The sequence below is a fragment of the Capricornis sumatraensis genome, chromosome 7, assembly GCF_032405125.1.
Source record: "Capricornis sumatraensis isolate serow.1 chromosome 7, serow.2, whole genome shotgun sequence".
Taxonomy (NCBI): Eukaryota; Metazoa; Chordata; class Mammalia; order Artiodactyla; family Bovidae; genus Capricornis; species Capricornis sumatraensis.
The window spans coordinates 44497072-44521803 of record NC_091075.1 but is presented as its reverse complement, the minus strand read 5'-3'; the positions used below and the strand labels follow the sequence as shown (position 1 = coordinate 44521803).

The following is a 24732-nucleotide window of genomic DNA, read 5'->3' as shown; positions in this document are numbered from 1 at the left end:
GATTGAATTTAGTAAGATTTTTCACACTCTGTCATCTGTGGGGCAAAACTAAATGCAAAGATTTCTTACCCTTAAAAATTTGGGGAACCGACAGATATTTTCTACTATATATATGGTACTTGAAAAAATTCTACCTTCATATATTTAAAAATTTTAATCTTCCTGATAGATTTTGGACACCTTACATGAAAGTCCTATATATATATAAAAAAAAGTTTAAAGGAGAACTTTGTCCACATATGGCACTTAGAATGGTGCCCTGCTTCCATAGTAAACGTAGAATTAACCATCCTTAAAGGAGGGAGTTTACCGCACATCCTGTCATCTTGCTGTATGTAAATGAAACCGGTCAGCCTGTCACTTCTTATGTTAGCTCTGTCGTGGTTCTGACAGGTGGGAGTGGTGCCAGAAGCTCCTGGACATGGGTGGATGGTTTGTTTGTATCGGCAGACCATAGGTTTTGATAGACTCTCAAGTTCAGTTGCACTCCTGCATTGCTTAAAATTGTCAGGACAGGTGCCATCTTTTTCAGGCGATTTTCTGGCCTAATTCGCCCTTCAAAATCTGTTCATTTATTTCTGTTTGGACTAGCACCTCCCTTCCTTTTCTGAAGAAAACTTTGCCATGAGTCCGTATAAAGATTTTATTGGTGAAACTTAATGCTAAGTGTTGATGTTCCTGTGAAAGGAAGAAGTGTAAAGATGTTATGAAGCATTGAATAAGGCAGCTTTTAAGTGTACTAAGATCATTAAGGGGGTCTACTGATTTCTCTAGCTGTTTTTTCTTTTTTTTTTTTAATCAGGATACTTCCATTTTCAACTTATAAATTCCTGCAACTACTCTTCAAATTATTAATTGACTTCTCATTTATATCTGATCTTCCATACTTCGTGACTTACTCTTTTCCTCTTCGTGGGTATCTTGCTATTTTAGGACATCCTTCTGTAGCTGGCATCTTTTTTGATTCTGCCAGTTATCTGCACAATGTCTTTGTTTAGTAAGAGCTCAAGCTTTGTCTTCTAGCTTATGTAGTATTTTGTGTTTGAAACTCTTTGAAAGTGCTTTTTCCCCCCATGTTATAAATCTTTTGTAACTCCTGTTTGATTGACTTTTGAAGTATTCACCCAATATTGCTCTGGAAGCTTATGTCATCAAGGCTACTGGCTTCACTGGGATGACATGTACCGTGTTCCAGAAAGTGGCAGCCACTGACCGGACAGGCCTTTCTGACTATGGGAGGCGAGATCCGGATGGAAACCTGGATAAACAACTGAGCTTTAAGTGCAACGTTTCGAATACATTTTCAAGTCTGGCTCTGAAGGTACGTTATATTCTGTAGTCATTTAAGACTTTGTAGTTAGATTAGAATACAATACCTCCATATCCATAGGTTCGGTATCTACAGATTCAACCCAACTGCAGATTGAAAATATCCAATTTAAAAAAATATCCCGAAAAGTTCCAACAAGCAAAACTTAAATTTGCTACATGCTGGCAACTATTTGCATAGGATTTACATTATATCTACAGTTATTTGTATAACACCTGCAGTAGGTATTATAAGTAATCTAGACATCATTTAAAGTAAGTATACCAGAGGGTGTGCCTAGGTTATATACAGATATTATGCCATATTAAACAAGAGACTTGAACATCCACAGGTTTTGGTATCCAAGAGGATCCTGGAATCAGTCCTTTGAGGATATGGAAGGTGCTGCACTTAAATGCTCTGCTTTGCAAAAATAATCTTACCAAAGGTTGTTCGGAGGGAGAAGTGTATTAGAATTGCCTTTGTTCTTGTTTTGAAAGAAATTCAGACGAAGAAGGAACACATCATGGCCTTCATGGGCCTAACCATTTTTGCCCTCTGGACCCCTTTCTGCATATGAATATATCACAATTAAATTTTATGACTGGAGTGGTAAAAGCATGAATATATTAGTTACATATTGAGACATTTTCTTTGACTTTAAAGTTCATTTTTATGCTGCTGATTTTAAAGACATGAAGACATTTTTGTAGACTTCCTAAAAGTATTCGGTGCCCGTGGCTCTGTGCTCATGGGCCTAATGGCTAAGTCCAGGCATTTAATCCAGCCAGCTATATATCAAGATTTTTTGCACAGAAGTGCAGACACGAGTGTTCGTAAATTGGGGCTCCCCTGGTGGCTCAAATGGTAAAGCATCTGCCTGCAATGTGGGAGACCAGAGTTTGAGCCCTAGGTTAGGAAGATCCTCTGGAGAAGGAAATGGCAACCCACTCCAGTACTCTTGCCTAGAAAATTCCATGGATGGAGGAGCCTGGTAGGCTATAGTCCATGGGGCTGCAAAGAGTTGGACATGACTGAGCGACTTCACTGCAGCAAGCAAAATTAAAAGCATTTTTATTGGTTTTTAAAATTGGGGGTTTAGGCGTGTTTTATTAAACTACATTGACGCAAATGGTGGAAGTACAGTTTGACCCCCTAATGGAACTGTGTTTTTTCATTGAGTTTTGTGTGGCTATGTGTAATTGTGTTCTTGGTGGTTTTTAATTACACAGTACTTTTCTTTTTTTATAGTTCGTTTCTTAATTATATTGCAAACGATATTCCACCCATTCCAGTGTTAATGCCTGCATAGTAATCAAATAGGTCTTAGGTGTCCTGGTACACTGGAAGCGCAATGAATATTGAATGAATGAGTGAATGGATAAGTGAAGAATTAATATATTTTGTCATACTTTGGTGGTTTAGTCTGGTGGTGGTTTAGTCGCTAAGTCATGTCCAACTTTTGCAATCCCATGGATTGGGAATCTTCCAGGCTCCTCTGTCCATGGGATTCTCCAGACAAGAATACTGGAGTGGGTTTGGAGTCACGCTTTACACTTGTGACCTCCATAAGGAGAGCCAGTTTGCCTAATTTAGAAATAATCTTAACTTCTCCCACTGCCCAAGACAGCTATCTCAGCTATATCAGAATGTCTAATGATAATATATTTACTTGATGCCATATATTCAGAGGAAAATTAGCAAGATATATTTATTACTCTTGGCTCTGGGAGAGTGTTTTGCACCTAGCAGTGCAACTCCTTAATGTCTGTTCCTTTGCTTAGAGTGTAGTATTGGCAAAAACATACTGCAGAAGGCATCGAAACAGCATCACACACAAGCCCACAAGAGAGGGGTGTGTGTCTTTGAGGAACACTTAAAATTGATGAACCCTTCTATCTTAGATGATCACAGTTGGTAGGAAGGGATTAAAAATGATGAAACTCAACATTTCATCAATTTCACAACCTACCCCTCTGGGTAAGGAGAGTTTCTACCTGCTGAAGTAGAAAGCTTTAAATGAACACTCTTAAATTTGTCAATTTCATACTGTTCCATCATTTTAAGATCATCTTGTGGCCAGAAACCAAGGATGCATCACACTATTATTCATGCTTCATAGATGGACATGCTTACACCGAGTAAAAAAGGACCATATCCTTTGTGATACAAAAGTCAGTTAAAAATTTTTGCATTGACAATGCAAAATGCCTTAGCATTTTAACAGAAAACTTTTACATTTTAGACTTTATATTATGGCAGCTTTTACTCTCTTTGCTTGTGCTTGTTTTTTTTGTTTTAATGCCATCAATGGACTAACTAGATCTTGAACATGTCATAATTGATTGTATTGCCCTTGGATGGGAGAACACGCTAGCATATAAAGTTAAACCCATAAGAAGGCAGTCCTTGGCTGTAGGAGCCTAACTGGAGTTGTTTTCTACATATTTTTTGAATCCCTATTGTCCTGTCTTTGCTCTCTTTATTACCATCACAGCCCAGTTTGGACTTTCATTCTATATTGCCCATACCATTGTGAGCTTCTGTTTAGTCTCTGTGTCTCCAGGCTCTTCTTAAAAATCTATGCTTTTCTGAAGCAGGACACCCAAAACTGGTGCTCTGTGACATCCTGGAGGGATTGGGTGGGGATGGAGGTGGGAGGGGGTTTCAGGATATGGGGGGAGACATGTATGTATACCTATGGCCAATTCATTTTGATGTATATATGACGAAATCCATCAAAATATTATAAAGTAATTATCCTGCAATTAAAATAAATTGATTTAAAAAATATCCATGCTTTTCATACAGGTTGGTCTGCCTAGGGCAGTATTCAGCCAGTGCATACCAGTCCAACCATGACAGTTAGTAAAATATTGAAGTGCTTCCTTACCCTTTAGTGAATAGCTGTGCTGTGCCCCCGTGCCACCCCCCCACCCCCCCGGTCCCCTGAGTCCCTCCACAGCTGACATTCTGGTCCTTCTTCTGGGAACACTCTCCAGTTTCTCCGCTCTTTAGCAACTGAAGGGCCTGCAGAGCCAAGGACCTATAGGACCTTCCTCTCTGTTCACACTCTTTGATTGTGAATGTTATCCCTGGGTCTGTCCCACATGGAGATGACCTTGCAGATCCCACGATAAATGCTTCATGTCCTCTGGGAGGCTGGCTGTCAGTAACTTAATAATTTGGCATTTATCTGCCCTTGTCTACTTTGTTGTCTCTTCCAACCACTGACCAAGTTTACTTAGGCCAGCCCCATGCTAATGCTTCTTCTAGAATCCCTGCTCCTCTGCTCCCCTCCCTTCCCCAGCTGCTTGGTTCTGTGATAACACCCAGCAGAAAGATGTAACCTTCGAGAATCCTAACTAATTCCATCTGGTCAATCCTTGCCTCTCCCATCCTCATCTTCATTTCTCTTCCTCACTTTGCCCATAGCATTCTGCTCATCTCTGTCATTGCATGTTACACACAGGGGCCCAATGGGCTTCTTATTCCTGCCCTGGACTGAGGGTTGCTTGAGGTCAGAGCTGCTCTTTATATCACTGATGAATTCCAGTGCTGGCCCTCAGTCATTCAACCATTTGGAGATTGAATTACGTGTGGTATGACTCTTTCAGCACCTGATCTAAATTTTTTCTTTACCAAATGCTTCCTTGCACTGTTGGTACCATAAGTCAGATTTGTTAGCATCACAAAATATTGCCTATTTTTCGTTAAATATTAAGAGCTTTTAGTAAGTGTCGGTGTTTTGAATTCAGTAATTATTGTCGCCAGAACTAATTGGTTTTTTAAAGTTTTCTTGGCAGGAATTTGGAAATCAGGTTTTCTTTATGTATCCCATCTTTCTGTTGTCCCATCGAGGGCTTTAGCCCAGATGAAGTTTTCATTTCCAAGCCAGTCGCGTACATCTTCGCGCTTCCTTCCTTCATGTGTGCCCCTTCTCATGGCCTCAGTCACCCCCCTGCTCAGGGAAAATCCCTGTTACCCTCTTCTAAGAGCCAGTTCAGATGGCAGCTTCCTTTTTTTCTCAGACAGAATTCATTGTGGCCGTTAGTTCATAGCGCTTTGCTCATTGTCTGGAATAAATGGAAGCGGATATGCTGGCGAGTTGAGCTATACTAAGGCTAGAAGATACGGCTACTAAAATGTGTTCATGTTCTGCTCCCCCGCTTGAAAGCTGTGCACACTTGGGCAAGCACCTTAACTTCTCTGAACGTCAGTTCCTTTCTCTTACATAGGAATCATGAAGCGGTGTTAAACTCAAAAGGGTTATTGAGAGGGTTTAATGAGGCAAATATGTAGACATACGCAACAGTGCCTGGTACAGGACAAGCACTTAATAAATGTTAAGCTTGTATTGTTTTATTATGGTTATTGTCTCTTCCTTGCTAAATTTTGAATATTTGAGGTCAGGGACTGTGGCTTATTTCATTGTTTATCTCCAGATTCTGCACAGTGCCCTGAGTAGAGGAATGAAACATCTAATAAACATCGTTGAATAAAAATTAACAGCCAAGCTTAATTAGTGAAGTCAGTTAAAAAAATTCTAAAGGCAAGCATAATCCTTGTTAATCTTCAGCAGTGAGATAATCAAAAGGTAGAATGCAGTTAATAACTAATTATGCATAAGAAAATAATTAGGATGTATCTGAACACCTATCTGTTTAAAATCCAGTGAGTAGATAGTCAAGAAAACATGAACAAATTCGTGTTTCAGTCAGCTAGCTCTTTGGCCCATTCTAATTTTATTGTTAAAATTCTAGAGACTTAAACAAAATGAGGATTTCAGAAAATTTTAATTTATCAATTATGTAGTTTTCAGAGTCAAGATTATTTCACAAGGAATGATAAAATATAGTGGAAATATTTGAGTTAACATCCCTTATGATACTTAACCATGTTCTTCTCAGTGTCATTCTAAATAAGCAAAAATGCATGCAAATAAATTCATGATGAGAGCTCAGTGATGACATTAATTTCATGTGTGTTTATAGTTTGTCAGTTTTGATTATTTAAACCTAATTCTGAACTGTGGCGGTCAGAACGTGAGGTTCTAGGTGATTGTTGGTAAGTCAGTTACTTTAAGGCATTTTTCTCTCCCCAGCCTCCAGATAACACCTGCCACCCTGCAGCGGTATAGGCAGATCTTTGAAATATTGTGGGTTTGATTCCAGATAAGTGCAGAAAAACAAATATTGTAATAAAGCGAGTTACATGAGTTTGTGGTTTCCCAGTGCATATAAAGGTTATATTTACACTATACTGTGGTCTATTAAATGGGTGATTGATTATGCCTAAAAAATAGTGTTGTTCTTCAGTTGCTTAGTCCTATCCATCTCTTTGCGACACCATGGACTACAGCATGTCAGGGTCCTCCGTCCTCCCCTATCTCCTGAGTTTGCTCATATTCTTATCCCTTAAGTCCGTGGTGCTATCTAACCATCTCATCTTCTGTTGCCCCCTTCTTTTGTCTTCAGTCTTTCCCAGCATCAGGGACTTTTCCATTGAGTTGGCTCTTTGCATCAGGTGGCCAAAGTATTGGAGCTTCAGCATCAGCCCTTCCAATGAATATTCATGGTTGATTTTCTTCAGGATTGACTGGTTTGAGCTCTTTGCAGTGCAAGGGACTCTCAGGAGTCTTCTCCAAAACCATAGTTCAAAAGCATCAATTCTTTGGAGCTCAGCCTTCTCTACGGTCCAACTCTCACATCCATACATGACTGTTGGAAAAACTATAGCTTTGACTATACAGACCTTTCTTGGTAAAGTGATGTCTCTGCTTTTTTTTTTAATGCGCTGTCTAGGTTTGTCATAGCTTTCCTTCCAAGGAGTGAGCATCTTTTAATTTCATGACTGCAGCCACCATCCACAGTGATTTTGAAACCAAAGAAAATAAAATCGGTCACTGCTTCCACTTTTTCCTCTTCTGTTTGCTATGAAGTGATGAGACCAGAAGCCATGTTCTTAGTGTTTTGAATGTTGAGTTTTAAGCCAGCTTTTTCACTCTCCTCTTTCTCTCTGATTAAGAAACTCTTTAGTTCCTCTTCATTTTCTGCCATTAGAGTGGTAGCATCTGCATATCTGAAGTTGTTGATATTTCTCCCAGCAATCTTGATTCCAGCTTGTGATTCATCCAGCCTGGCAATTTTGCATGATGTGCTCTGCATAGAAGTTAAATAAGCAGGGTGACAGTATACAGCCTTGACATTCTCCTTTCCCAAGTTTGAACCAGTTCATTGTTCCATGTAAGGTTCTCATTGTTGCTTCTTGACCTGCATACAGGTTTCTCAGGAGACAGGTAAGGTGGTTTGATATTCTAATCACTTTAAGAATTTTCCATTATGTGATTCACATAATCAAGGCTTTCATGTATTCAGTGAAGCAGAAGTAGATGTTTTTCTGGAATTCCTTTGGTTTTTCTATGATCCAGCAGATGTTGGCAATTTGATCTCTGGTTCCTTTTCCTTTTCTAAATCCAGCTTATATATCTGGAAGTTCTCAGTTCATATATTGCTGAAACCTAGCTTGAAGGATTTTGAGCAGAACCTTACTAGCATGTGAAATGAGCGCAATTGTATGGTAGTTTGAACAGTCTTTGTCATTGTCTTTCTTTGGGATTGAAATGAAAACTGACCTTTTCCAGTCCTGTGGCCACTGCTGAGTTTTCCAAATTTGCTGGCATATTGAGTGCAGCACTTTCACAGCATTATCGATCAGGATTTGAAATAGCTCAGCTGGAATTCCATCACCTCCACTAGCTTTATTTATAGTAATGCTTCCTAAGACCCATTTGACTTTACATTCCAGGATGTCTGCCTGTAGGTGAATAACAACACCATCATGGCTATCCAGGTCATTAAGACCTTTTTTCCTTAATCTCTTCTACTTTTATTAAGTCCTTATTGTTTCTTTCCTTTATTGTGCCCATCCTTGCATGAAATGTTCCCTTGATAGCTCTAGTTTTTTTGAAGAGACCTCTAGTCTTTCCCATTCTGTTGTTTTCCTCTGTTTACTTGCATTGTTCATTTAAGAAGCCCTTCTTATCTCTCCCTTCTCTTCTCTGAAACTCTGCATTCAGTTGGGTATATCTTTCCCTTTTTCGCTTGCCTTTCACTTCTCTTCTTTCCTATGCTCTTTGTAAATCCTCCTCCCAGCCGCTTTTGCCTTCTGGAGTTTCTTTTCCTTTGGGATGGCTGTGTTCTCTGCTCTGGCTATGTTCCTGTACAGTGTCTCTGTCCATAGTCCTTCAGCACTCTGTCTTCCAGATCTAATCCCTGGAACCTATTAATCACCTCCACTGTACAATCACAAAGTACTTGATTTAGGTCGTACCTGGAAGGCCTAGTGGTTTTTCTGACTTTCTTCAGTTTAAACCTGCATTGTATAATAAGGAGCTGAGTTTCAGGTCTTGTTTTTGCTGACTTTATAGAACTTTTCCATTTTTGGCTGCAAAGAATATAACTGACCATTTGGTGATGTCCATGTATAAAGTCGTCTGTTGTGTTGTTGGAAGAGGACGTTTGCTATGACCAGGGTTTTCTCATGACAAAACTCTGTTAGCCTTTGCCCTGCTTCATTTTGTACTCCAAGGTCAAACTTGCCTGTTACCTCAGGTGTCTCTTGACTTCTCCTTTTGTATTCCAATCCCCTGTGGTGAAAAGGACATCTTTTTTTAATTTATGTTAGTTGTACGTTTTGTAGGTTTTCATGGAACCAGTCACCTTTAGCTTCTTCGGTCTTAGTGTTTGGGGCATAACTTGGGATTACTGTGATGTTGAATGGTTTGCCTTGGAAACAAATGAAGATCATTTTGGTTTGAGATTGCTACTGCACTTCAGCCTCTTGTAGACTATGGTGGCTGCTGCATTTCTTCTAAGGGATTCTTGCCCACAGTAGTAGGTAGGTCATCTGAATTAAGATTCACTCATTCTCGTCCATTTTAGTTCACTGATTCCTAAGATGTTGATATTCACTCCATTTTCCATCTCCTGCTTGACCATGTCCAGTTAACTTGGGAAGCCTGGAATGGTACAACTCATGGGGTCTCAAGAGTTGGACGCAGCATAGTGACTGAACAACAACAATGAACCGAACATTCCAAGTTCCTATGCAAAGTGGACCACATTTTGGCAGAACTCTCACTGTGACTCATCCATCTTGGGTGACCCTGCATGACATGGCTCCTAGCTTCATTGAGTAATACAAGCCCCTTTGCCTTGACAAGGTCATGATCCATGAAGGGGAAAAAAACAATGTACATACTTTGAATTTAAAAAATGCCCTCTTTTTTGCTAAAAATTGCTAACCATCTGACAATGTAGGATTGCCACAAACATTCCATCAAAGCAAACAACTCCCACCTCCAAAATGCAGTATCTGTGAAGTGCAATATAACAAGCTATGCCTGAAACAATAATAAAAACACCACCCACAGTTCCATTCCCTTTCATGCTTGTCATGGTTATGATCCCATTTGGTCCTCACAAGTATTTGTTAAGAAGGTCATTAGGTATATGTAACAAATGGAACTCAGAGGGTAGACAAAATCTTGCAGTGTCTAGCCACTACTTTCTGGTGATGCTGGGACCCAAATTCTGGTTTCTTGTTGCTGATCCCATGTCCCACCCCCCCGAGGGGTGGCATATAATCTTCAATAGATATTAGACTCCAAAAACATATCTTTCCAAAAGAGTTGGTTGTGTTTTTTTTTTAATTGAAGGATGGTTAATTTATAATTTGTGATAATTTCTACTGTACAGCAGTCATTCAGTTATATTAATACATATATATATTTATATTCATTTTCATATTCTCTTCCATTATGATTATCACAGGTTATTAAATGCAATTCCTTGTGCTATGCAGTAAGACCTTGTTTACCTAGTCTATATATAAAGGTTTGCATCTGCTAACACGAAAATCCCAGTCCATCCTTCCCCTAGTCTCTTTTGACAGCCTTAAATCGGTTCTCTTTGTGTGTGTGCCTGTTGTGGTTTTGCAGGTAAGTACATTTGTGTCATATTGTAGATTTCATATGTAAGTGATATCTGTGATATTTGTCTTTCTGACTTACTTCACTTAGTGTCATAATCTCTAGTTCCTTCCTTGTTGCTGCAAATAGCATGATTTTATTTTTTTATGACTGAGTACTGTCTCATTTGTATGTATCCACATCTTCTTTATTCATCTCAGTGGGCATTCAGGTTGTTTCCACATCTTGACTATTGGGAATAGTGTGCTATAAACATAGGCGTGCAGGTATCTTTTTGAATTTTGTTTTGTGAGATATATGCCCAGGAGTAGGATTGCTGGATCATATGGCAACTCTATTTTTTAATTCTTTAAGGAACCTCCATACAGTTTTCCATAGTGACTTCATCAACTTACATTCCCACCAACAGTGTAAGAGAGCTTCCCAAAGGTTTTGAAAAGAAAGTTTTCTGATTTAGTAGCTTTAATTCATATGTTTTATGTCAATTTCCATTGCTGTAATCCATAAATTTTAAAATGAATATATGGTTAAATGAAATTATTGCCTTTGTGTTTTTGTCTTCAGGCTAAGTGGCAAATATATAGCCACAATAAATGTATCAAAAGTGTCCATTAGTTTTGGACATGCCACATAGCATGTGGAATCATAGTTCCTCACCCAGGGATTAAACCCTCACCCCCAGCATTGGAAACACAGAGTTTTAACCACTGTACTGCTGGGGATGTCCTCCTTGGTGAATTTTTTCATTAGATTTACAACCTTTCTGTAATAAATGGTCGGGACTTCTTTTAAAGAGATCAGATATGCAAGTGTTACATATTTACTATAAAAATATTTTTGATACAGGTGAAGTTTGCTTTCCCACCTTCCCTAGGCTACGCCAAGGGACCTATAATTATTATTTGACAGTACTCTTTATTGGACTTTGAAGGATATCTTATAAATTATAAGCATGTAACAGCCTTGAATTTGTAGCTCTCATCTCTCAGGGATTTGTCCTTACTCTGGAGTTTTTTAAATTTGTTGTTGTTGGGTTGGTTTTGCCAGTTTAAATTTGTATAGAAAAAAAATTGGACTTGTAGAAACTGTAATTGTCATTTCCTTTTTCTGCTGTCTTTTAGAAAGTAAAGTATGACTTTCTTTATTTAAATTAATTTGATTTATCATAAGGAATACTTTCCCAGAGAGGTGTGCTTTGTTTTCAAGTTATTTTGTGTTCATAGTAGAATTATTTTATGGACTTTTAAGTACTTAAGTTTTAATAAATGTCCAGCATGTAACATTTCATCAGGATTTTGACCTTCTAATTAAATTGATCTATTGATGTTTTTCCATTTTGGCATGCATCTTTATATACTTAGGATAAATTTATATACTTAATAGAAATGTACTATGTTAGTGAATGAATTGGTAATATCTTTGTTTGCCTATCAAGTTGTATTTGGGAGAATAGTAGAAACCTTATTATATGTTTTCTTAGATGTAATATTTTTACTAAATTTTTTCTTATTATCTGCAATTTAAAAGTAATGTTCACCTATCAATATTTAAACTTCAAAAATGCTTTCAGCAGATATTTATGGTTATCTGCTGTGTTACAACACTGTTTTAAGCACAGTAGTTAAGAACTAATTCTGAAGTCAATCGTTTGCTTCAGTAGAACCTTAAAAATGCCACACAGACTTTCAGTAATTTCATAAACAATGGGCTATTTTATTAATGCTAGTGCCTGGAACTATTATTAACATAGGCAGTCCCCAAATAAATGAGATGATCTGCATTTGAAAGTTCTCTCACCCTAGTTAAGAGGAGTAGACAGTCAGTTACACTGTCATACTTTAGGACTTTCGTTATGCTGTGCTCTGTGCAGAATGCTGCCTGAGTCCAGAATAGGGAGCAGTACCTGCAGTAGTGATGTAATTAATCACCCCCAAAAGCCCTATTAATAAAACCTTGCAAAGTCGTTCTCTTCTTGGCTGCCAACCTTTCTCATCCTGATCCATCCTTTGCAGAAGCAGCAGAATTAACTTACTAAAAATCAGATCTGACCAGTTTGAGCTTACCAGATAAAAGAATCATGGGGCATTTCAGCCATAGATACTGGCATGTGTGCAGTGGCATTTAAGAATCAGGGGATGGGGCTTCCCTTGTGGCTCAGTGGTAAAGAATCTGCCTGCCAATGCTGAAGACACGGGTTGGATCCCTGATCCAGGCAGATGTCACATTGAGCCTGTCCTCTAGAGCCCAGGAGCTGCTACTACTGAGCCCATGTGCCACAATTACTGAAGCCTGAACACTATAGAGCCTGTGCCCCAGAACAAAGAGAAACTACTGCAGGGAGAAGCCTCTACTCTGCAACTAAAGGGTAGCCCCCACTCGCCACAACTGGAGAAAAGCCTGTGTAGCAGTGAAGAGCCAGCACAGCCAAAAATAAGTAAAAAAGAAAAGGAAAAAAAGCAGGGGATGTCAAAAAGTGATCAACTCGAATCGTGTGTAGTATCATATGTGAAACAGATTGCCAGTCCAGGTTCGATTCCTGAGACGGGCCGCTCAGGGCTGGTGCACTGGGATGACGCTGAGGGATGGGATGGGGAGGGAGGTGGGAGGGGGATTCACGATGGGGAACACATGTACACCCATGGCTGATTCATGTGAATGTATGGCAAAACCACTACAATATTGTAAACTAATTACCTCCGGTTAAAATAAATAAATTAAATATATATATATATTTTTTCTGTCAATGTGACACCCCCCCCCAAAAAAAAAAAGTGATAAACTCACTGTGGCCCAGTCATAGGTTGTGGTGTAGGGAGTGTTAGGAGATGAATTTGAGGAAAGGATTTTAGCCAAATTATATGGCATACTTAAGAATTTTTGGCTGTATTTTCTAAACATTTGGGAGCCAAGGTGTTACTTGAACTGAAATAACAACAGATTTGTTGAAGAGGAATTTCTGTTGGCATCATGAGCATTGGGTTGGGGAGAGAGGTTGGTGCCAAGAGAAAGGCTCTGTGATGAGTCCTTAAAATAGGGAAGTTTTTAGATTATTATTTGCCTCCTTGGTGTACAGATTTATTTTTCATTAAATGCTGAATAATTTATAATTTAAAAATCCCTAATAAAGAAATCTGAAGAACATTTAGTGCCCAGCCAGCATTTTCACTTGTTCCTCTTTGTAACTGTGTTTTTGTAAACCTAATGTGTTTCTGAGTCTAAAGTTCTGTTATGTTTTTGTATAATTTCTTCTGTTCTTTGACAGTCGGAATCTATCATAAATCACCTTAAAGTTTCATAAGCCCAAATTAATTATACTCACATTTGTGATATGCTCCCTTTGTGCTCATTCACCATATTTTGTCATTGTAAAATTCATAGGCAGAGGGATTGCTGAGATCTTGTTCTGTTTAATGCAGTTTACTTCAGCAGTATACAGTATCAGGGGAAAATTCACTTTGAAATAATCCCTTGTTTACTACTTTAATGCTTTGAAATAGAGTTTACATTTCTCTTTATTTTCTGCTGCTTTTGTTCTATGCTGTTATATGATCTTTAGGCACTTCACTTAATGAATAAATTGTTTTAACTACTAAATCTCACTCACATATTTAAAACCTGTACTCAGCATGTAACTAGTCAGTATTCATAACTGTCTAAAATGTTTCTGGTTTTAACCTACTAAGATGTCAACTCTTCTATGTTTCTGTTTTTTCTTTTTTAAATATATTTTCAGAACACTATTGTGGAGGCTTCTATTCAGCTTCCTCCTTCCCTTTTCTCACCAAAGCAAAAAAGAGAAGTCAGACCAAGTGATGACTCTCTCTATAAGCTGCAGCTCATCGCATTCCGCAATGGAAAGCTTTTTCCGGCCACCGGGAATTCAACAAATTTGGCTGATGATGGAAAGCGGCGTACAGTGGTTACCCCCGTGATTCTCACCAAAATAGGTTTGTCTGTGGCATATGTCCTCCTGTAGTCACCGGACAGCACGACTCGATCATTCCCTGTTCCTAAAGATGCTTATTTTTGTTCCTTCTCATTTTAATGAGTCACTAGAGAAAAAAAAGATATTTGCAGATGCCCATTCGTGTATGTTGACATTTAATTGTTCATGAAATTTGTTTCAGAAATATTTTTATTTCCCATTTCCTCCAGATGGTGTGAACATTGATACCCACCACATCCCTGTTAATGTGACGCTGCGTCGAATAGCGCATGGAGCAGATGCTGTGGCTGCCCAGTGGGATTTCGACTTGCTGAATGGACAAGGAGGCTGGAAGTCCGATGGGTGCCATATACTCTATTCGGATGAAAACATCACTACCATCCAGTGCTACTCCCTTAGTAACTACGCAGTTTTAATGGTATGGCAGTTGTTAATGTTAATGTGTAAACACTAAGCATTCGAATTTCTTCCCTATGCATAGTTAAGCTCAAATGAAGATTTTTTTTTAACTTTTAACGTGAATTGCTCCCTTAATTAAGGAAGAGGTGACATTTGGTGTCATTCTGATTTTAAAGGGAAATTGAGTTACTACTAAGTGAAATGTATGGGAATTTTCAGTAAACTTTAAGCCAATCAATTCAACTAGACCTTGACCTTAAAATTTGGAAACATGCTGTCCAACTCTTAATCAAGAGTGATTCATTTGCCCAAAGATACACAGTAAACAGGGCTTCCCTGATGGTTCAGCTGGTAAAGAATCCGCCTGCAATGTGGGAGACCTGGGTTTGATCCCTGGGTTGGGAAGGTCCCTTGGAGAAGGGCAAGGCTACCCACTCCAGTATTCTGGCCTGGAGAATTCCATGGACCATATAGTCCCATGGGGTTGTGAAGAGTTGGACAAGACGGAGCAACTTTCACTTTCAATTTCTTCACCCAACGAATGGGGCTTCCCTGGTGGCTCAGATGGTAAAGAATCTGAGTGCAATGCAAGAGATATGGGTTCGATCCCTGGGTCAAGAAGATCCCATGGAGAAAGGAATGGATACCCATTCCAGTATTCTTGCTTGGAGAATTCCGTGGACAGAGGAGCCTGGAGGGCTACAGTCCATGGGGTAGCAAAGAGTCCGGCACGACTGAGCGACTAACACTTTCATGTTCACACGGTGAATAGTGAGAGATTTTCCTACTTAGTTGTTTACTGCCTCATCCCACTACACATCATAATTTTTTAGATTCCTTTTGTATTTAGAGTAATGGTGATAATTTCAGTTTAGTTGCTGCCAGCAGTCTTCAATTTTAATGCTAATCAAGTTAATGTTTTCTGTTATTTACTATTTTTCTATTAATCTTTTGTGAAATAGCTAGTTATTAACGTATCTTTTATTAATGAATCATTTATGTGAATCTGATCTCTGAGTTGATAATTATGAAATTAGCTGTACTAGTTTTTATTGCATATTGTGGTTATTCTAAGATACATCCTGAAGCATGTATACATGCATTTAGAGCAGAGCAGAAGAAATTACTGATGAATATGAAGGACATTTCTTAGCAATGGCTTGAGGCTAGCCTGGGAGTGAGGATGCCTACATTTTGATTTCTGCCACCAGCTCTGAATCTGTTATCTAGATAATATTTTATCAAAGCACCAAATAATCTTGAAACATGATATATTTTACTCTTAAGTGAATTTTCTTTTCTTAAAACTACAAAAGAGCATTTTTACTGGAAATGGTCTTAAAGCATACTTTAATTGGAGTAGATTTTCTTCAGCTCTATACTTTGGTTTTCTCTTTGCTCCTCAAATTAGGCTACCTACCTAGTGTCCCGAACAGGTGGAGGAGTAAGCAGATTAGCAGGCAGGGGAGAAGGATTAATGTGTGTGTTATTTAACCCAGCAGGCAGTGGGTGGGGTCTACACTAGGAAGGAACTCAGCTGTTTTGACATAAGTTGTCTCTCCGTTTGAGTTTAGTGTTAATAGTATAGGATCTCTTGACAAATAGATGTTTGAGTTCTGTAAGTCTACGTCTGGTTTCTGTAAGTTCACATTTTATTGTTGTGTAGTCAGCTTTCAAAGAATGCTTGAAGCAGTAATTAAAATATGAAGCATTTGCTCTTTCAGTATAAAATGTTTTCTCATTCAGGTTTTGATTATAAAGTAATGTGGAACTAAGTACTGAAGGAGAAATAAGAGATAGAGCATCATTTGAAATTTTTTTAGTAGTTAACTAGAAAAAGTTGGGCAAGAGAAATGAAATGCAGACACAACGAAACGCATTTTATAAGCTTCAGTGTTCAAGACATGATACTGTACCATGTGAAACTTTTATTTAATACCAGTTAAAACATCTATTTTTGAACTTCCTAGCTGTGCTTCTCCACAGTTTAAATTAGTATAATCCTTTTCTTGAAGAAATAAGCTATTCTTTTATCTTTCATACTTTTAATCTTTTAAAAAATGTAATACACAATTCTTAAAGCTAAAATACAGCGCTAATATTTTTTTTCTATTTTCAAAGAATATCCTTTCTCTTTTCTTAAATATAACTGTGCCACCTAGAGGTAGCAAGGTGAAAAGGATCTGAAATTGTTGACAAAACCGGCAAAGTTAGTATATGGCATTTTTAGAGTTGCTGATGAAATGTGAAGGCAAACTTAATGAAATCATACCTACTCTTAAATAAAGTCATGTCTGAGTTAGAAAACATAGCTTTAGAAATTGGAAGTCAACGTCTTTTTTTCTTTACCTGGCACTGTTTTGAATAATAGATAAAATCCTATTATTATTATTGTTTTTTGGAGAACTGCTTTAATGGAGGATTTTATTTAGTAAGTCTAAATTCCTTTATTGGCAGCTAGCTCATAAAACTTTTCCTGCTGTGGTTTAAAAAAAAATGTGTGTTTAAAAAATGAAATGAAAATAATATATTTCTTTTTAAATCTCAAATAGATATTCATAGTTCTAGACAGAGAAAAAAGTTAGGTAGAAATTGAGTTTGTTTGAATTATGTGATCAGAAACAACCAATTGACCAGAGGTCAGTAGGGTACAAAGAAAACTGAATGAGGAGGGCCAGACTATTCATGGTAGTACTTACTACTTAATTGGTATTATAGTGAAGATAAAATAACCACTATATCTTGATTCTCCTTTGTTACTATATTCACCTAGAAACACATGAAACCAGAGGGCACTCATTTGCTTTTACATCTCTAGTTTTTTTTCAAGGCAAACTGGTTTCATTTACTCTTCTTTCATTTACCAAGGGCTTCTCTGGTAGCTCAGTTGATAAAGAATCTGCCTGCAATGCAGGAGACCCAGGTTCGATTCCTGGGTTGGGAAGATCCCCTGGAGAAAGGAATGGCAACCCACTCCAGTATTCTTGCTTGGAGAATCCCATGGACAGAAGAGCCTGGTGGACTACTGACTGTGGGGTTGCAAGAGTCGGGCATGACTTAGCAACTAAACCACCACTAAACCACCAATGTACAGTGAGAAATTAAACTCCTGACACTCTATTGTCTCTTCTTCAAAGAGTCAGTTCAGTTCAGTTCAGTCGCTCAGTTGTGTCCAACTCTTGTGACCCCATGAACTGCAACACACCAGGCCTCCCTGTCCATCACCAACTCCCGGAGTTCATTCAAACTGACATCCATCAAGTCGATGATGCCATCCAGCCATCTCATCCTCTGTCGTCCCCTTTTCCTCCTGCCCCCAATCCCTCCCAGCATCAGAGTCTTTTCCAGTGAGTCAACTCTTTGCATGAGGTAGCCAAAGTACTGGAGTTTCAGCCTCAGCATCATTCCCTCCAAAGAACACCCAGGGCTGATCTCCTTTAGAATGGACTGGTTGAATCTCCTTGCAGTCCAACGGACTCTCAAGAGTCTTCTCCAACACCACAGTTCAAAAGCATCAATTCTTCGGCGCTCAGCTTTCTTGACAGTCCGATTCTAGCATCCATACATGACCACTGGAAAAACCATAGCCTTGACTAGACGGACCTTTGTTGGCAAAGTAATGTCTCTGCTTTTGAGTGTACTATCTAGGTTGGTCATAACTTTTCTTCCAAGGAGTAAGCGTCTTTTAATTCCATGGGTATAGTCACCATCTGCAGTGATTTTGGAGCCGCAAAAAATAAAGTCTTTCACTGTTTCCACTGTTTCCTCATCTATTTCCCATGAAGTGATGGGACCAGATGCCATGATCTTCGTTTTCTGAATGTTGAGCTTTAAGCCAACTTTTTCACTCTCCTCTTTCACTTTCATCAAGAGGCTTTTTAGTTCCTCTTCACTTTCTGCCATAAGGGTGGTGTCATCTCCACAGAATAGATAACCCTTAATAGTTTTTTTTTATACATTATTGAAGGACTTTCACATATGTTACAATGAAATGAATACATGATCCTACTTTCTTACATTTTTATATGAAGGTAGCATGCTACAAACATTCTAAACCATGCCTGTTTCCATGAAGCAGTATATCTTATACAAGGATGATGATAACCATGGAACAATATATCTTAACACTGATGCTGCTGCCTTGTGTTGGTGATATTCTTGGGATGATATGAGGGTAGTGATGACAGTGGTTAATTTTTATTAAGTACTTAATGCATCGAGTTCTCTTAAATCGTTACCTACAATTAACCTATTTGGTCATCATAACCACATCATAAAATGTGGTGCTACTATTATCACCCCTAGTTTACAGATGGAGAAACCAAGGCATAGAGAAGTGAAGGACCATGACCAGGTTGACAGAGGTAGTTAGTGTGGAGTTGGAGTTCAAACTCCACAAATGTCTTCTAATCCCACTACTGAATTTCCTTTCTGAAAACTTCCTTATCAGTGTTAGAGAGCTTTCTCATTCTTTTTTGTCTCTGAATATTACTTTATGACCCCACCATCATTTATTTGGGCGTTCCTCTGTATTGTTTGTTTCTAATAATTTCTGTGTATAGAATGATTTTACACATTAGAAAATCTGTATCATAAATTATCTGAAGTAGAACTGATAATCAAAGGGAAACCAAAACTTTTCCTTTTTTCATTAAATTGAGCTATTGATCGATGTCCACAGATCTTAACTGTATAGTTTAATGATATTTTTACCTGTAAACCTACATGTTTAGCTGCCATCAAGGTAAAAGGCTTTTATTTGAGCACTCAGAAGCTCTGATATGTTTCTTTCTAGTAAATGTTCACTGTCATTTGAAGAAATAGCCTTCTGATGTGTATCACTAGATAAGTTTCATCTGCTCTTTAATTCTGTATAATTGGAATTGTACAGCTTGCACTCTTTGTGTCTGGTTTCTTTCCCATCATTATGTCTGTGATATTCATCTTTGTTTTCACATGTGGTAGCAGGTTATTTTTTTCTTTTCCTTCACAGTAGGCCATTCTATGGGCTTCCCAGGTGATGCTAGTGGTAAAAGAACCTGACCACCAATGCAGGAGATGTAAGAGACATGGGTTCAGTCCCTGGGTCAGGAAGATCTCCTGGAGGAAGGCATAGCAACCCACTCCAGTATTATTGCCTGGAAAATCTCGTGGACAGAGGAGCCTGGTGGGCTATAGTCCATGGAGTCACAAAGAGTCGGACACGACTGAAGTGACTTAGCATACACACAGGCTATAGTATGAAGATATCAGAATCTGTGCATTGATGGATTTTTGAGTTGTTGTGAGGTTCTAGATATCAAGAAAAAGTTGTTGTAAATATTTGTGGATGGTGACTGCAGCCATGAAATTAAAAGATACTTGCTTTTTGGAAGGAAAGCTATGACAAGTCTGGACAGTGAATTAAAAAGCAGAGACATCTCTTTGCTGACAAAGGTCTGTCTAGTCAAAACTATGGTTTTTCCAGTAGTCATGTATGGATGTGACAGTTGGATCATAAAGAAGTCTGAGTCCTAAAAAATTGATAATATTTTTGACCTGTGGTGCTGGAGAGGTCTCTTGAGAGTCTCTTGGATATCAAGAAGATCAAACCAGTGAATCCTAAAGGAAATCAACACTGAACATTCATTGGAAGGACTGAAGCTGAAGCTGTAATACTTTGGCCACCTGATGTGAAGAGGCAACTCATTGGAAAAGACCCTGATGCTGGGAAAGATTGAAGGCAGGAGGAGAAGGAGGTGACAGAGGATGAGATGGTTGGATGGTGTCATTGACTCGATGATTATGAGTTTGAGCAAACTCTGGGAGATAGTGAAGGACAGGGAAGCTTGGCATGCTGCAGTCCATGGGGTTGCAAAGAGTCAGACACGACTGAGTAACTGAACAACAACAACAAAATAATTTAGGAACATGTTTTTTGATGGATGTGTGCATACAGGATTGGAATTACTAAGTTGTAGGCATCTGTATGCTGTGAGAAGTAATGCCGTGCAATTGATCAAACTGGTTTTATTGGTTTACAGTCTCACCAGTAATGAGTGTTAATTGCTCTATATCCTTCCCAGTGATTGGTATTTTCAATCTTTAGTTTTGGTCTTCTGGTGGCTGTGCTGTGATAGATCATTGTGGTTTTAATTTTTTAAGTTTTTTCAGTTTTTAAAATTTTTTAAAATTTAGATAAGATAAAAATTAAAAAAAAATTTTGTTTTCCTTTGGTAACTGATAATACTGAGTACCTCTTCATTTTCATATTACAGTTTGGGTAGCCCTTTTGTGAAGTTATTGCTCAAATCTTACATATTTTTAATTTGTCTGTTGTTATCTTACTGGCTTATAGGAATTCTTCATGAACTCTGAATAGGAGCTCTTTGTTAGATTTATGTGTTGCAAAAATCTTCTCCCAGTTCATGACTTGTTTTAATCAGTTCAGGCTGCTACAACAGAATATCAAAGACTAGGTCACTTACAAACAGAAGAAAAAAAAATTTTTTTTTTCCATAGTTTTTGTAGGAGACAGGAAGAATTAAAAAAAAGCAGGCCCTGGCAAGGGCTGCAGAAGAAATTTATAATTATTGATAAACTGGATGCTATAAGGCATGTGACTCTTGGAACAAGTCCAGAGAGAACAGTTCATAATCTTGAAAACAAGATATGATTCTGATGTCAGAAAACTGACCCCAGACTGCTTCTCAGCTGGCGTCTCAGAGTCACATGTTTTACGTATCTGGTGAAAAATCTATAGATAAAAATATTAGTCTTAGTTACTGATTTGTTATTGATTACTGTTTCCTAATTACTCAATGGTTAATAATCATTTTGTTCTTTGGCCCTGAAGGCCTCATGAGTTATAGTTTAACTCCCCGCTTATTCTTTCATTCACAGCTGAAAGTATAATAAAGCTGACTTAGATTCAGTTTCAGCACCTTCACCTTGGAGCAGTATTGGTCCCCTGATCTTTGTTTTTCTCTTAAATTCTTGTGTCTTGTTTCTCATTCTCTCGCCGTATCGTGCTTTCAAAACCCCTGCTTGTCGAGCTGGTCTCAACAGTTTTGGAGGCTTAAGTCCATGATCAAGAAGCTGGCAGATTCTTTGTCTAGTGAAGCCCTGGTTCCTGCTTCATAAATGCTGTCCTTTCTCTGTATACTCCTGTGGTGGAAGGGGCAGGGGAACTCTCAGGTATCTCTTTTATAAAAGGACACTAACAGGATACAGGATGCTTGGGGCTGGTGCACGGGGATGATCCAGAGAGATGATATGGGGTGAGAGGTGGGAGGGGTTCAGGATTGGGAGCTCGCATACACCTGTGGGCGGATTCATGTCAGTGTATGGCAAAACCAATACAGTATTGTGAAGTAAAATAAAGTGTAAAAATTAAAAAATATATATAAAAGGACACTAATTCTGTTTATAAGGGCTCCACCCTCATGACCTAATCACCTCTCAGAGGCACCACCTCAAGATAATATCACATTGGAGGTTAGGTTTCAACATGTGAATTTTAGCTGGGTGACATAAACATTTAGTCTGTGGGCATGCCTTTTTTCTTTTTTTTCTTAATGTTGTCTTTTTATAAGCAGAGTTTCTAATTTTTCTAAATTTTTTTTAGTAGCTAGTGGTTTTTATGTCCTATTTAAGAAGTCTTTGCTTACCGCCAAATTATGAAGTTATTGTCCTTTATTTGCCTTCAGTTCAGTTCAGTTGCTCAGTCGTGTCCGACTCTTTGTGACCCCATGAATCGCAGCACACCAGGCCTCCCTGTCTATCACCAACTCCCAGAGTTCACTCAAACTCATATCCATCGAATCAGTGATGCCATCCAGCCATCTCATCCTCTCCCGTCCCCCTTTCCTCCTGCCCCCAATCCCTCCCAGCATCAGAGTCTTTTCCAATGAGTCAACTCTTTGCATAAGGTGGCCAAAGTACTGGAGTTTCAGCTTTAGCATCATTCCCTCCAAGGAACACCCAGGGCTGATCTCCTTTAGAACGGACTGGTTGGATCTCTTTGCAGTCCAAGGGACTCTCAAGAGTCTTCTCCAATACCACAGTTCAAAAGCATCAATTCTTCGGCACTCAGCTTTCTTCATAGTCCACTCTCACATCCATACATTACCACAGAAAAAACCATAGCCTTAACTAGATGGACCTTTGTTGGCAAAGTAATATCTCTGCTTTTGAATATGCTATCTAGGTTGGTCATAACTTTCCTTCCAAGGAGTAAGTGTCTTTTAATTTCATGGCTACAGTCACCATCTGCAGTGATTTTGGAGCCCCCCAAAATAAAAGTCTTTCACTGTTTCCACTGTTTCCTCATCTATTTCCCATGAAGTTATGGGACCAGATGCCATGATCTTCGTTTTCTGAATATTGAGCTTTAAGCCAACTTTTTCACTTTCCTCTTTCACTTTCATCAAGAAGCCCTTTAGTTCCTCTTCACTTTCTGCCATAAGGGTGGTGTCATCTGCATATCTGAGGCTATTGATATTTCTCCCAGCAATCTTGATTCCAGCTTGTGCTTCTTCCAGTCCGGCATTTCTCATGATGTACTCTGCATAGAAGTTAAATAAACAGGGTGACAATATACAGCCTCTACATACTCCTTTTCCTATTTGGAACCAGTCTGTTGTTCCATGTCCAGTTCTAACTGTTGTTTCCTGGCCTGCATATAGGTTTCTGAAGAGGCAGGTAGAAGCTTTAAATACGTTTTATCTTTAACATTTAGGTCTGTGATTCAACTGGAACTGACTTTTGTGTATGGTGTGTGTTAGGAGGATTAAACTCTTGAAATTATTCCTTGTTTCTTAGGGGAAAAATTAAAAGAAAGAGACATGGTCTCAACTTTTTTAAAGACATTTTTTATTTTAAATCTGTTATAAAATTTTATTTTATTGTCAAACTCTTTTTAAAATACTTATACTCTGACAAACAGAGGGAAACTGAGATGTTTTTCTTTGGTCTTCCTTCCATTGTTTAGATCTTGATGAGTTTAAACCATAATTAATTTATAATTATAATTGATGTGATGCCAATGAATTATTTAAAACTGCTAGTGATTTTATGTTTAGTAATTTTGAGGCTAAAGCTACTGTAAATGTATGAATCTCTATCAGGTTAATAAAAATTTCAAAAGCTCTTCTTCATTTATTTGGTTCCTTAATAATAAGTACTTTTGCAGTTTTTAACACACTTTAACATGTTTTAATATTCGCTGAATTGGTGCAGTTTATTTTGGTGAACTTTACTTTCCATTTTCTGGCCTGTTTTCTTAAACTTAGTAGTAGTAGTAATAACACTTCATTTGTGTCCGACTCTGCAACCCTATGGACTGTAGCCCACCAGGCTCCTCTGTCCATGGGAGTCTCCAGGCAAGAAGACTGGAGTGGGTTGCCATGCCCTCCTCCAGGGGATCTTCCTGACCCAGGGATTGAACACACGTCTCTTATGTCTCCTGCTTTGGCAAGTGGGTCCTTTACCACTAGTGCTACCTGGGAAGCCCTTTCTTAAACTTTGCACCATACATAAGTGTGACTAAGATCACCATTTAGTGATAGACTGTGGTTGAATAAGCACCAGAGGCAGACTTTTCCTATTTTATGTATCACTGTATTGCAAATGTGAGTGACGCTTTTTACTTTTCTTCCATGGGTGTCTCCTAGTGGCCATTTGGACAATGTATTTGGTAATTTTTTTGTAATGGAAGTGATTTGATTTATAAAAAGAGAATAAAAGCAAGAATCATGGGTTTCTGTGAAATTAAAGAGATTGAAATCTTTTGATATGTGTCTCCCTGAACAGGTAGATTTTTTTCAGTAGAGGTATAATTGACATACAACATTTTATTAGCTTCAGGTATACAATGTCATGATTCAGTATTTGTGTATAGTACAAAATGATCAGCATAATAAGTCTAGTTAACATCCATCAGTATGCAGTTACAGCTTTCTTCTCTTATGGTAAAAACTAGCTTTGCTCTTTGAGCAGCTTTCAGACTTCTATATTATTAACTGTAGTCCCTTGCTGAACGTTGTATCACCAGGGCTTCATTTATTCTATATTTGGAAATCTGTACTGGTGGACTCCTTTCACCTA

At 38.4% G+C, this 24732-nt stretch overlaps 1 protein-coding gene across 1 annotated transcript in view; it reads left to right on the top strand.

Annotated features, from left to right (window-relative positions):
- The window catches only part of ADGRA3 (adhesion G protein-coupled receptor A3), a 128898-nt gene that overhangs the window by 83949 nt on the left and 20217 nt on the right, over positions 1 to 24732 (top strand). Inside the window, exons 12-14 of the mRNA XM_068975206.1 lie at positions 1118 to 1321; positions 14035 to 14248; positions 14457 to 14665. Coding sequence (XP_068831307.1) covers positions 1118 to 1321; positions 14035 to 14248; positions 14457 to 14665 — 627 coding nt within the window. The remainder of the gene's footprint in view (positions 1 to 1117; positions 1322 to 14034; positions 14249 to 14456; positions 14666 to 24732) is intronic.